We start from the raw sequence: 14049 nt of genomic DNA on the forward strand, positions 1-14049 counted from the left end.
CATTACGTGAAAGTTTCAGCTAAACACCATGTGACATGTGCGAACCCTAACTATGTTTACTATGAAATGAGACAATGACTCACTCCCAATGTCACCATATATATATATATATATATATATATATAACCTATGTCATTTCTGTTCATTCTGTATTTTTAGCTTATAACTGATATTATCTCTCAATAAACAGTTAATTATTATTATTATTATCACAGTATTATTAATGTTATTACTATTATTATGCATGCATGCAAACACACAGTCACATTGGGCTCGGGTGATGTCATTAACTTTTACCAAAAATGTCTGACGATCAACAACAAGAGGTTAATATAGCTCCAATAGGTTAACTAATCTTATTTTGAGATGTTAGCTGAATTTTTATCAATCTAAAAATATGATTGCTGCTTCTTGTGCTCCTTCACAATAATATTAATGTGGAAATTCTTATAATATGTGTCAATACTGTACTGTATCATGCTTACAAAATAACGGCTAATAAGACAGATGTATAGAAGAAAGCATATACCTGTATTAACACTCTTGGGATCAAACACTCAGACTAGCATGTTGATATAATGTAAATGAAACTTTTGCCTCACGATCAGACATGCCAGTAAGGCATTTTTTTTTCATTTTCTCTAAAAGTTTCTGTTCAAATTGCACGGAACCACGTTTTAAGGTTAGGTGGCAACCCATCTATGTGCAGTAGAGTCATGCATATGGGTATGGTGAATTATAATGAATATATTGTTCTTATTTGATATGTATTCCTAACGCCATCGCCATTGTCTTGCATATGCCAAGGTCTACCTCGTCTGAGAGGTAAGTGGAAATATTATTGCCAAAATTTCAGTTTTTGTCACAGAAACTTCTAACTGTTCTCTTTCTCTTCCTTAGTATGTGTACGATAATAGTCCACCATAAAAAAAAAAATATTTCAAAATATTTCAACAAAAAAATAACAAGAATAATAACGTGTATAAACATTTGGGCGACTGTGCACCTAATCATCACTTATTTTTTATATTTAATTCTGTAACTCTGTTACTTTTTACATTATAATTTTTCTCATTACACCATCGTCTTCCTCATGATTTACTCTTTCTTGTTATGTGCATTTTATACTAACTGATGCAATGATGTCGGTACAGCACAAAGAGGAATCAACTGTAAACGCTCACCTTTCACTTATATTTGCTAAAATAGCTTATATATATATATATATATATATATATATATATATATATATATATATATATATATATATATATATATATATATATATATATATATATATATATATATATTATATTTATTTATTTATATATATTTATTTTATTTATTTATTTATGAGGGTTTCATGTGATTTCCCAGGCCTTTTTACGTAGAAAGGCATCAATTATATAAATGTTTGACAATATCTTAGCCACGAATAGCGCTCGGGAAAAATATCTTCTCTGCAATTTCTGGTCATTGTGTAATGGCCCCTGTTTCATAAACAGAAGAATTATATAAATGGGTTAATTACATTTGATTTATATACTGATTCATCCCCTGTAACTTTCCACTAGCTATGAGGTGACATGTTCAGTGCACGTGATAAGGTGTGCTCACAGGAAACTGCGTCATATTATGCTGAGTTAAGGCATTAAGTAGCCGGTTCCCTGGCCACCTAAAGTGGGCAGTAGTTTGATATCCTTGAATAGAAGAAGACGTTATTTGAGAACCATCGTGGATGGTTCCGTCTTCCCTCGAGGGAGGACGACGTGCCTACTCAGTTCTCCCTCGATGGGTCACTACTCATAGAGGTTCCACTCAATCTCACACACAAGAAGGGAGTGATTAATCGGTCTATTTACATAGCCCCCGTCCTTCTCTTCACACTCATATACAGTGAAAGTTACGGATGATTTACACTCTGGAATTGTATCAACAGCAGTTCCTCAATAAAAGGAGAAACAGACAATTGGGTTTCGCTACTAAAACCTAATATAATATAAACGTTCAGGCCTATAGACATAGGCCTAGTTCAATTGTGTGGCCTTCAAACAGAGCGAGTGACTGGCTCTTTAAATAAATTTCAGGCAATTCAAAAAGTGTTAGGAGCATTCACCCCTTGAGGTAGAGAGATGTAATCGTACATCCTGTTACACCAAGTATGAAATAAAAAGGACGTACCTGGTATGTCCATTAATCTCCACAACAATAGCAGTTGGTTAAGCTGGGAGGGTGGAATTTCTCTGTTATGTCACTAGTCTTATTTCCAATACACTTTGAAATCCCACTAGGCCTAGTCAAAAAAATTTTCTTTGTGTTGGGGTGAGTATTGAGCTTACCATATTTACCTGATTTCTCATCTCTTTTTTTCCAAGTGGCAAGCCTGGTCTGTTTACTTGTTTGATGAGAGACTGAGCACCACATGGTGGTCAGTGGCCTACCAGCTGAATGAGTGAAGCTTGCATTCACACTCACCCCATTCCTAACCCATCCACTCCTTCACCCACTCAGATAGGGTGTTAGGTGACAATATCAGCCCCTCTGAGCGAAGGGATTAAGAAAAGAAATGTAGAAATACCCTAAGTGACTGATCTCATTACAGGGGGTCCCTAACTTATGACTGTTCGACTTACGAACGCCCGCCGATACAAACGGGGTTGAACTTGAAATTTAGAGTACAGTATTTTATTTACCTGATGACTTGTTTTTTACTTTCATGTACTATATTTTGTCATTCTATTTCTTCTTTTGTCTTAAATTAAACGATTTTATACGTATATAAGGACTTAGACTATGATATAGTGGGATTCTAAACACTGTTCTGTAAGTACGGTATGCACATAGCATGTATTCTGACTTCGTACAAATCTGACTTAAGAACGTCCTCAGGAATAGAACCCGTTTGTAACCTGGGGACCCCTTGTATATAACTAAATCTGGATCTGAGACCACATGCTGTACTTCTATCTCTTAATAACACTAATGTAGGAGACTGTAGGTACAGCCCATTTCATGAACACAAAAGCTGTAGTAATTATTTTCTTAAGAGGGAGATGGCCCATAATTAGACCAATTGGGTCTCCAACACACTTAAAGGAATTACTCACCGATATCAGTAGTTGATATAGGAGTCGTTTCCTCACACTCACAGAAGAATGAGATTTCATAATTATGACAATCTTTGGTATTATCAAGATTGAGGCACTTGAGACCTTCTACAGCATCACAGGTTAAAGTTTGCCCGAGATCAACAGCAGGAAGCTTGGCTGAGGAAAAAACAGAAAAATCATTTTTTTCTTGAAAATTCACTGAAAAGCAAATTTGTAGATAGTGTATAGTAGTGTCCTATGTTATTGGCAATTACAGTATATATTAAATAAATTTATGCAAGACCATCTGCAAAGGTCATTCAGAATAATTACAAAATACCTTTCATATCTTATGACTTAAGTAATTAAGTACAGTATGCCCCCCCAAGTTCGCGGATTTTTACTTAGCGGTTCTCGGTTATTCGCGGATGACACCCTGCATGTGCCCAAGAATGTCTGTGGGTAGTTTTAAAGTTGCCGGCATTTTCGCGGTGGGACAGGGAGCCATTCGTTCTAGAGACAGTAATTTCCTTTACCTGTATTGTAAATATGTGTGTGTGTGTGTGTGTGTGTGTAGATACACACACACACACACACACACAAATTAATAATGATTAGAAAATCCTCTCACAAATAATCAAAAACAAATTTATTAAAAATGTGACATTCTACCCTCTAGTTCGTACTCTATTAACAAAGTAATAGAGCACGAACTAGAGGGTAGACTGTCACATTCTTAATAAATTTGTTTGATTATTTGTGAAAGGATTTTCTAATCATTATTAATTTGTATGTGTTTTGTGTGTGTGTATGTGTGTGTGTGTCTACACACACACACACACACACACACATATATATACAATAGTACAGGTAAAAGAAATAATTGTCCTAAGGGCAACACATAAAGGAAATATATATTTCTTTGTACACAAGTAAAAATGTCCCTCCCCCCCCACTCGCCCCTGTCCGCAAATGTTTTTCGCGGATTTGGCGAATTTGGGGGCCCCTGTACTGTACAGTACATTATAATTAATACAGAAAGTGAAATAATAGGATTATATTTGTTATATAATCATGCACTAAGAGCATTGGTTAAGACCACTTACTAGTAACTTCCCTGCAGGATGCATTAACAGGGTTTTCACATACAAAGCCTTTGTAGGTTCGCAGCATGTCCAGACTCAGTATTAAACCTTCACTATCCTTTTCTTCTTTTTTGTAATAAGGTGACCAATTATTACACCTGGTGATGTATAGAATGAGATTATAATGTTATACATAAAGTATCTTTAAATTACAATTGAATAATATACACAGGTTATTATAATATGCCAGGGAAGTATTGCAGAGAAAAGCGACTAAAGTGAAATATTTTATAATGAGTAATTTTTCCCATAATAATTAAGGCTCTAGATGTGTTCCCTGAGAGAGTTTTCAGAAAATCAGCTTACAACAGGCTCATTATAACATACTGGATAGTATTTGATATGGAGATACAGTGATATACCCATTAGCTGGAACAATTGGTGCAGAGTACTTCTGGGAATGAAATATTTCCAGGCAACGAGACGACTCTCTCAAAGACAGAAAGAAATCCCCCATCCCCAGAATTTTTTCTGGGTATCGGAATTTTCTCAGAATATTTTAGAATGATGCATTATTTCATCTCTCAAAGGCAGAAAAATATCCCCATTCCCATAATTTGGGGGAATTTTCATTTTTACCGGAAAATTTTCTTGAAATTTCCGGAAAATGCACCTGATCTTAATCTCTCAAACCTGAAAAAATTTCCCATCCCCAGAATTTTCAGGAAAATTCCGGCTTTGGGAACTATTTTCTGAGAAATTTTCTATTAAGGCTATCCGGGAGTTCCGGTTAAGAAGGATTCCGGCTAACGAATATATAACTGTAAACATTTTACGTAACTTTCATCACTCCGAAAACACCTGACAGGAAATTCGTGAATGCTGAATTCAGATCAGAAATAATGTGCATACCTGCACTAGTTATTTCTCATATTCTTATATTTAAATAAAGTTGTAGCGAAGACCTTTGCAACCCAAATGGTGCTAAAAATATATAGATAAGTCGTTTAGAACAGATTTTATGAATAAGTGAGTAAACATATTTTTGGGTGCAGGAAAAAAACTTTTTTCTTCTAAAAAACTGTTTTTGTGATAAAGTCCAGAATGCGACGTCTAGCTTTATACCTACATAGGTATATGCCTTGCATTAACTCGCCAAGCCAACAAAACAAAGTTTTCTTCACCATATTATTTCATAATGAAATATTGTATTCATTTCATGGAATTGTTTTCATTAGACCATTTTTGTATCCCTGTTATTTTTTCAATTATAATGAAGAAAAAATACAGATGTAAGTTTATTAGAAGCCAAGTAATAAATTATAACAAATAATTTTTAAACAAAAAACTTATTTTCTTTCAACACCTAATTTGATGTTGAATATACCTAATTTCCCATTATTCTTTATTAAGATGAAGTTATAACCAAGACCTCCTCTCGGATCAAAATGCTGCTAAAAAGAGGAAGACAGGTCAGTTAGAACGGATGTTATGGATAATAAAAGTCCTGATGCCCCTGAGCCTATCAAACTGTCTCTCAGAGTTTCTGACGGGGCATCCTCCACTCAGGCTGAACTAATAGCCCTCCTTGCTGCCCTTCTCGCTGAGGCAGAAACAGATGGTTTCTGCCCCTTGCTTGTTTGCTGCAATTCCAGGTTTGCTCTCGACGGGATCGCATTTGGATCAAGGGAAAATAAGGACCTCATCCTCCGAATACGAGGGTTAACATCCACACTTCAGGATGCAGGCCGTCCTGTGACATTCCTATGGATACCCAGTCATGTCGGTATCTTGGGGAATGAGGCAGCAGATGGCCTTGCCAAGACTGGCTACAACAAGGCCACACCTGACTACGTTGTTCCTGGAACACTCTTACAGATTAGGATCCAAATTCGCCGCAAACAGAGAGAAGCTCGGGAAGCAGCCATCCCCCTGGACTCCCCGCCCACCTGGTACGATGTCCTCCGTAAACTTCCTGATCTCTCGTACGTCTACGGGAAAGGGTCGCGGATAGGGGACGTGATTGCTGCCCGTATCATCATTGGGTATGACTTTGCTTGGGAGATTGGTATCCCCGCATCCCCTGAGCAACGCTCTTGTGCATTATGCTGAAGACCCGACAGCAGCACCCTTATCCACTACCTCCTAAGATGTCCTCACACACAACGCTTCCGTGACGCCTGCTGGACCACCACTCCACGACCCCCTGACGGAGACACGATGATCCTCCCCATACTGGCCAGATATTTTGTAAATAATATTGATTATGTGTTAAAGGAATATCCTTCCTTCCTTGGGCTTTAGTAAGCCCCTTCATAATATTTATACTGTATATACTTGTCACACTTGCCAGATGCTTCTGGTGTCATTGTACAGGGGTACCTAGTGACAGCACTAGGATCCCGTTTCCTCTATCAAGGAATAAACAATTGAAATTGAAATGGAAATTGAAAGTTAATTCATCCATGCACTGACAGAAAGTGTAGGAAGAGACAGACTGGGACACAAAAGGTTGGGGGAGTGTACAGTACAGTATGTATATTTTTATAGAACTCTCTCCAGGGTTTCATCTTTATATCAATGCAGTGGATAATTATATTTTCACATGTCCAGAATCTGTAAATTGGAGGCTTAAAAATCAAGGTTAATGTGTACTTATAAAACAATGGTCATGTCTAGAAATAAAGGTACAGTATCTCTACGGAATGATGAAAGCTATTACAAGTTAGTCGGCTTTTCTCAACACAAATTGAATAAACACCAAAACAAAATTATCAAATGAGATACAATATTAAATCAAGGAATCTTAAAGAGCTTGTTAAAGGTAAATCTAAATGGAGAAAACAAGCAAGAGCAAAACATTTCAGAAATATTTATTCAAGGAGATTAAATTCTGACTTTTATCCATTAAAAATTGAACTTATAGAGGAGCCAAAATGGGAAGGATTCTCATCCTTCAGTAATGACTTACTGAAAAAGGCTTGGGAATCGCGTAAAAGGATCAACAGTAGTTGGTAGTTTTGGTGTGATTTTCATGGTTGGAATACCAAGTGTCACAACGGTGGGTTCAGTCGATGTTTCTTCACAATTATCCACACGTCTGCACATCAGATTATTGTTTTGGCACATACACCTCTCACATTGTGATACGTTGTACCAAACTCCAGCCTGCAGAAATTTTTCTTTATATTATAACCATCTGTACATAACCATCTACTATAAATGAAAAAATTACAAGATATTTCATTAGAAAGTTAATCCCTGAGAAAAACACAGTCAGCATGATGGTACTGTGCCTCATGTGGTGTATGCACAGCTGGTTGCTCAATAAAGCTGTGGCTGTATCCTTCTTCAGGAACACAAAAGTGAATACTGTAACAGATTTTGTAATAATTGTTGTAATAATTTTCACTAAATATTAAAGGCACTTTTAAAAATTCAATACAGTATTTAAAAAAAATCTTTATAAAGAGTCCATATATTAACCCTTACAGACAATGATATACAGTATCAGAAAAAAATATTTGTCAGGATGGGGCCGATGGCTTCCGAATGCTACATGCAACTCGTGATGTCCGGGAGGGTTGGTATGCTTGGCTCTGTGGCAGACTGATCCTACTATATTTGGTAACCGAACATCATATTAATTACATCAGAATAAATACACATTACATTATTTATGTTAAACTATACATCAAAGTAAATACATCTCCCAATATCTACCATCCGTGGTTTCATAATATTTCACACAGATTGTGGACAGATACTTTTTTGAGATACTGTACAGTTATTAGCAGAGGTTCATCCCGAGCCAATCTGCATGACATGAGGCAGGTGATCTAGGAATACTGCATGGGGAAGAGTTGACAGATATACTCGTACTTTAAATAAATATCTAGTTACTTAAGATTTAAGATCGAAGTTTGCCTAAGAATACATTTATTTTATACTGTATTACTTACGGTACATAAGTAATACTGTATACTGTAGTACAGTTCATTAAAAAAAATCTTGTTCGATTCTACAAGCGGAGGTTACAGGATACAGTGGTACAGTGTAGGCGAGAGAGGGTTATCCAGACGAGATAGTGTCGGATAATGGGCCTCAGTTCATCAGTAAAAAGTTTGTGGATTACCTGTGGCAGCTTAGCATCATTCACACCTGCTCATGTGCGTATTGGCATAGGGCGAAAGGTGCGGTGGAATATTTTAACCAAACCTTCAAGACCTGGATCTGTAGTCTTCATCCCGGGCCTCAGTTACAGGATAGGTGCATAGTCGATTGGTGTACTACCGTGCCACACCACACAGCACCACAAGGGTGTCACCACCAGTGATGCTCCATGGGGGTCAGATGTATTTAGATCTGCCAGGGATCTCTTCCCTGGTTCCAGAAGATCGAAGTCTGAACCAGTGAGTGAATCGTCCTCAGCAGAGCAGAATTAAGAGACGCTATGATGACAGACATAGTGCGAAGGCAACAAACCTAAGACCAGGGGACTACATCCATGTATGGCGCCAAGGTCAAGTTCCAAAGATGATTCCACGCTACTTGAAGCCAGTATGAAATGACATGTAGGTGGGGCACTCCTTGTATTGTTTCACAGATGGTTCAACCAGGAATGCCATCCACCTCGTGTGTTCAATGTGTCCATCAACCTCGGGTAATACTCTGAATGGCATCAAAGCGTCGGATGGGTCCACTTCAGGGTCAACCTTCCCGGACACCCAGTCTCCTGATGTGTCACTGGTCAGCACCCTGGAAGTCCTAGAAGCTTCTGGGTGCGGTCGTGAGCTGCCACTTACCAGTAGCGGCTGCAGACAGTAGCAGCCAGATAGATTGCAAATGAACAGACTGTGAGATCATAGTGTGTGTGTGTTTCATTTTTTGTATTGGTTTAAAAATAAATCATGTGAAACACGAAGATTTGCAGAACAACACAAGCTGCGCAAATTTTTCAATTCCATTAAAAAGTTTTATGGGCCAATAACGCATGGCGAAGCCCCCCTCTGCTCATCCAACGGTAACTCCCTAATTAAAGATGAAGAAGTCATCCTTCAGCCCTGAAAAGAGTACTACCTTTCACTGTTCAACTGAAACACCGATGTAGATGTCCTGACTACCCAGTAGGTCCCTCAGCATCCAGAGCTGACCCACCACAGCTATCCTCCACCCCTGGATGAGGTAGCTACTGCCATCAAACACATGAAAAATTACAAAGACTCAGGGCCTGATGGAATCCCAGCCGAGGTGTATAAAGCAGGAGGACCTCTGCTTACCAGCCTCCATCATCAATATTTATAAGAACAAGGGAGACCGGTCAGAATGTGGCAACTACAGCGGGATCTCGCTGCTGTCCATAGCTGGCAAGATTATCACCCAAGTCCTCCTAAACAGGCTTCTTCCTGAGGCAGAAAACTTCTTCCCAGAATCTCAATGTGGCTTCAGACCATCATGTGGCACCACTGACATAATCTTTGCTGCCCGCCAGTTACAGGAAAAGTGCAGATAACAGTGTTGTGACCTGTACATGGCCTTCATCGACCTAACCAAGGCCTTCGACTCGGTTAACAGGGAAGCCCTCTGGCGGACCCTCAGCCGTTTTGGCTGCCCACCAAAATTCATTGCCATTGTGAGGCAATTCCACAATGGCATGAACGGCAGTGTCCTGCACAATGGCACCCAGTCTGAGTTCTTCCCCATCCAAACGAGGGTAAAACAAGGATGTTTACTGGCACCATCTCTCTTTTCCATTTTCTTGGCTCCCTTCCTTACTTGTGCCAGTGTCAATTTAGTTGGAAGGGTGGACATCCAGTACCGGATGAAGGGTCTTCTCAACATAAGATGACTCCAGGCAGGAACAAAAGTGTCGGTAGCTTCCGTTACCAAACTTCAGTATGCAGACAACCTCACCCTTGTCGTTTACACTGAACGCGACATACAGGAAATCCTGAACACCTACAAAGATGCGTATGCACACTTTGGCCTTGAGGTGAATGTACGTAAGACTAAGATTCTCTTTCAGCCTGCCCCTGGATCAGCCACACCTCCTCCAACCATCCAGCTGAACGGTACTACCCTCTCAAATGTTACCCACTTTCAATATCTCGGCACCCACCTGTCCACCACTGCGGACAACGATGAAGAGATTCAACATCGGATCAGATGTGCATCTCAAGCCTTTGGCAGACTCCGTACCCGTGTCTCCACCCTGCTATATGGCAGCGAGACATGGGTCACATACAGGAGGCACCTTAAGGCACTAGAAAACTTTCATCAACGTAGTTTACTTTCCATCCTCCGAGTTCGCTGGGAAGACAAGAGAACAAATGCCAGTATTCTCGCTGACACCAACTGTAGGAGCATCGAGGCTATCATTATCCATGAACAACTACGATGGACTGGCCATGTTACCCACATGGACACCAGTAGACTGCCAAAGCAGCTACTTTACAGTCACCTAACAAATGGTAAATGTAACGCTGGTAGGCAACTGAAAAGTTATAATAATAGTCTTAAGACAAACCTGAAAAAGTGCCAAATCGACTCCTGGGAAACAATTACTCCACACCGTGACACTTGGAGGATCACCACACGAAAAGGTGTCAATATTTTCAAGTTAGCCCGACTGCATACCAAGGCATACAAGCATCATTGTGGGAAAGAAGCTGCCTCTGCCCTTCCCACACTAGATGTAGCCCTCCACATGTGCAATATGTGAACGACACTGCCGGTCCCGAAGCGGCCTCTTTAGTTACCTCAGAACTCATCAACGTAGGTGACATCCTTCATAACACATATCATTGTACCATAACCGGATGATCGTCATAATCGATTCTGAGTGACAGCAAAGTAGTAGTAGTAGTATTGTATGTTTAAAGAACGAATAGATATAATCCTATACTTTACTATCTTCTTATAACAGGTCCTTCCTAGATGATGGGATTCATAATGTACTGTATATCCTAATTTAAGCAAAGGAGTGTAGTGTCGTGGCAATTGGATACTGTCTCGAACTTAGGTTATAATGAACTGGGGGTTTGATTACTCTTTGCAGCTCATATGGGTTAATGGGTGGCACCACTGGTGGTACAAATTTTAATAATCTGGCCAGGACTAATGAACAGAACTCTCCCGGTGGAAGCCCATGAGTTAACACTACATCTCCTTCTCTCCCACATTCCTCCCATATACACTAAACTCAACTAAAGGGACTAAATTCTTAAATAAAAAAAAAAGTGTTAGAAATGTTACTGATCTGACCTGATCAATGTCAGGTGGAGGTGGGATAGGATAGGGTGGTCTCATGCAATGTCAGGTCACCCAGTGACAAGGTGAGGGATTAGTGGGTCTCATAACCTGAAGATGTCTTCAATAAAGATAAAAGCTATGTAGCAAATACATTTATGAGCAGCATAAAAAGTTTATAAACTTTTATTCACAACATCTACTCTATTTGTGTTAGAGAAATGAATTTGGTACCATTGCATATATGGAGATGCATTCCTGATGATGTTATTTTTAACCTATGAGATAAAGTTTATACAGTATTATATATGAAGGGTACAGAATATTACAGTAACTTATCTTTACTAATTAATGAATAACAAATAAACAATTTTGTGTCATGAACGAGTTGTAGTAGAATGATTGAAAGAGGCAGAGGTCGCAAGTGGAAGGCAAACCTTTTTTTTTGGGGGGGGGGGTGATCCTCAATAAATTCTCTACCAGACTTTTCCAATAACAGATCCTTAAACAAAATATTTTCACACAATATAATGATGGGAACTCACTTCTCTTAAGAAAAAAAAAAAGATATGTTGATACTAGAGTCTATAAAATCAGTTCTAATTATCTTAGAAACACCTTTTTTTTTACTAAAAAATCCTGAATAATTTATCTAAAAATATGGATGAATAAATGTATTTAAAAAACTAAAAATCTATATGCTATGGGCATGCAAGGAACCTCGTGAATGGAGCAGTGTGTCACAGTGGAATTTTCAACCCCGGGGAAAGATTTCCCAAGAGTCAAAGCATGCATCTCACACTGACAGACACAAGATCTAGAACATAAGAACATAAGAATGGAGGAAACTGCAGCGGGCCTATTGGCCCATACTGGGCAGTCCCGTTTACACCTAACCCCTATTGCTCATATGAGCATCCAACCTATGTTTGAAGCAATTCAGCGTATTCGAGTTAATGATGATATTTGGTAACTTGTTCCATTCATCCACAACTCTGTTTCCAAACCAGTGTTTACCCATTTCACGCCTAAATCTAAATTTGTCTAATTTAAAACCATTGTTACGAGTTCGCTCCTGGTTGGATAGTTTGAGTACCTTTGTAATGTCCCCTTTGTTTAGCCCTGCCTTCCACTTGTACACCTCTATCAGGTCGCCCCTCGCTCTACGTCTCTCAAGGGAGTGCAAATTAAGATGCTTTAACCTGTCTCTATACTCAAGGTTCCTAATGCCCGGGATTAGTCTTGTCATTCTCCTCTGAATTCTTTCCAAGGATTCTATATCCATTCTGTAATACGGTGACCAGAACTGAACTGCGTAATCCAGGTGTGGTCTCACAAGAGCAAGATACAGTTTTAGGATGACCTCGCTAGTCTTGTAACTAACACTCCTTTGTATGAACCCAAGTACTTTATTAGCCTTGTTACGAGCAAAAACACATTGTTTACTTGGCTTAAGGTTCCTACTTATCATTACTCCTAAATCTCTCTCGCAGTCGGATTTCTCTATGGCATCGTTGTTCATCTGGTATCTGGTTTCCCTGTTTACATCTCCTATACTGAGTACTTTACATTTGTCGACGTTGAATTTCATCTGCCATTTTTCAGACCATTCGAAAAATTTGTTTAGATCTTCCTGTAGTTTTGCCGAGTCCTCGTCAGATTTGATAACACGTCCTATTTTAGTGTCATCAGCAAATTTACTTATGTTCCTGTCAATGCCGATATCTATTCGTTTATGTATATAATAAATAATAATGGTCCAAGTACTGAGCCTTGGGGAACTCCACTTGTGACGTTGCTCCAATGGGACTTAGTGCCGTTAATGCTCACTCGCTGTTTCCTGTCCTGTAACCACGCCCTAATCCATTTAAGGATGTCACCTTTGATGCCATGAGCTTCTACCTTTCTAATTAGTCTTTCGTGGGGGACTCTGTCGACGGCTTTGCTAAAGTCGAGATATACCACATCATAATTGTGCCCCTCGTCCACCGATTCGAAAACTGATGAAAAGAATGTTAATAGATTAGTTAGGCAAGAACGTCCGCTTGTGAAGCCATGCTGGGAATCATTGATCAATCGGTGCTTCTCCAGGTGATTTCGAATAGAGTTTGAAATGATTGCTTCCAGTAATTTGCCTACTATTGATGTTAGACTGATTGGGCGGTAGTTAGAGGATAGTGATCTATCCCCCTTCTTGAAAATCGGTATTACATTCGCTATCCTCCAGGATTCTGGTACTACACCTGTTTTTAATGACATGTTAAACAACTTTGCTAAGGGCATACTAAGCTCTTCCTTACATTCCTTTAATACTCTGGCAAATATCTCATCGGGACCAGGTGACTTATTAGGCTTTAGTTTGTCTATTTGCTTACTAACATCGTTACTAGTCACTACTATCTCACTTAATTTGTTTTCTTCACTATCTCTGAATAGAGTCGGTGCCTCGGGTATCATGTTTAAATTTTCGGTGGTGAAAACTGTTGAAAAATATTTATTCAAATTATTGCTCATTTCTCCGTCGTTATCAGTGAGCTCGCCGAAGTCTGACCGTATTGGTCCAATCTTTTCTCGTGTTTTAGTTTGATACATTTGGTAGAATCCTTTGGGGTTTGTCTTCGCCTCCC

The 14049-nt window shown here is 39.1% G+C and overlaps 1 protein-coding gene across 1 annotated transcript in view; it reads right to left on the bottom strand.

Annotated features, from left to right (window-relative positions):
- LOC121859369 overlaps positions 1-14049 on the bottom strand; it is a 532182-nt gene that overhangs the window by 181279 nt on the left and 336854 nt on the right. Inside the window, exons 56-58 of the mRNA XM_042356146.1 lie at positions 7146-7342; positions 4196-4332; positions 3108-3266 (exon numbers count right to left, since the gene is read on the bottom strand). Coding sequence (XP_042212080.1) covers positions 3108-3266; positions 4196-4332; positions 7146-7342 — 493 coding nt within the window. The remainder of the gene's footprint in view (positions 1-3107; positions 3267-4195; positions 4333-7145; positions 7343-14049) is intronic.

This window comes from Homarus americanus, unplaced genomic scaffold, assembly GCF_018991925.1.
Source record: "Homarus americanus isolate GMGI-L3 unplaced genomic scaffold, GMGI_Hamer_2.0 scaffold7626, whole genome shotgun sequence".
Lineage (NCBI taxonomy): Eukaryota > Metazoa > Arthropoda > Malacostraca > Decapoda > Nephropidae > Homarus > Homarus americanus.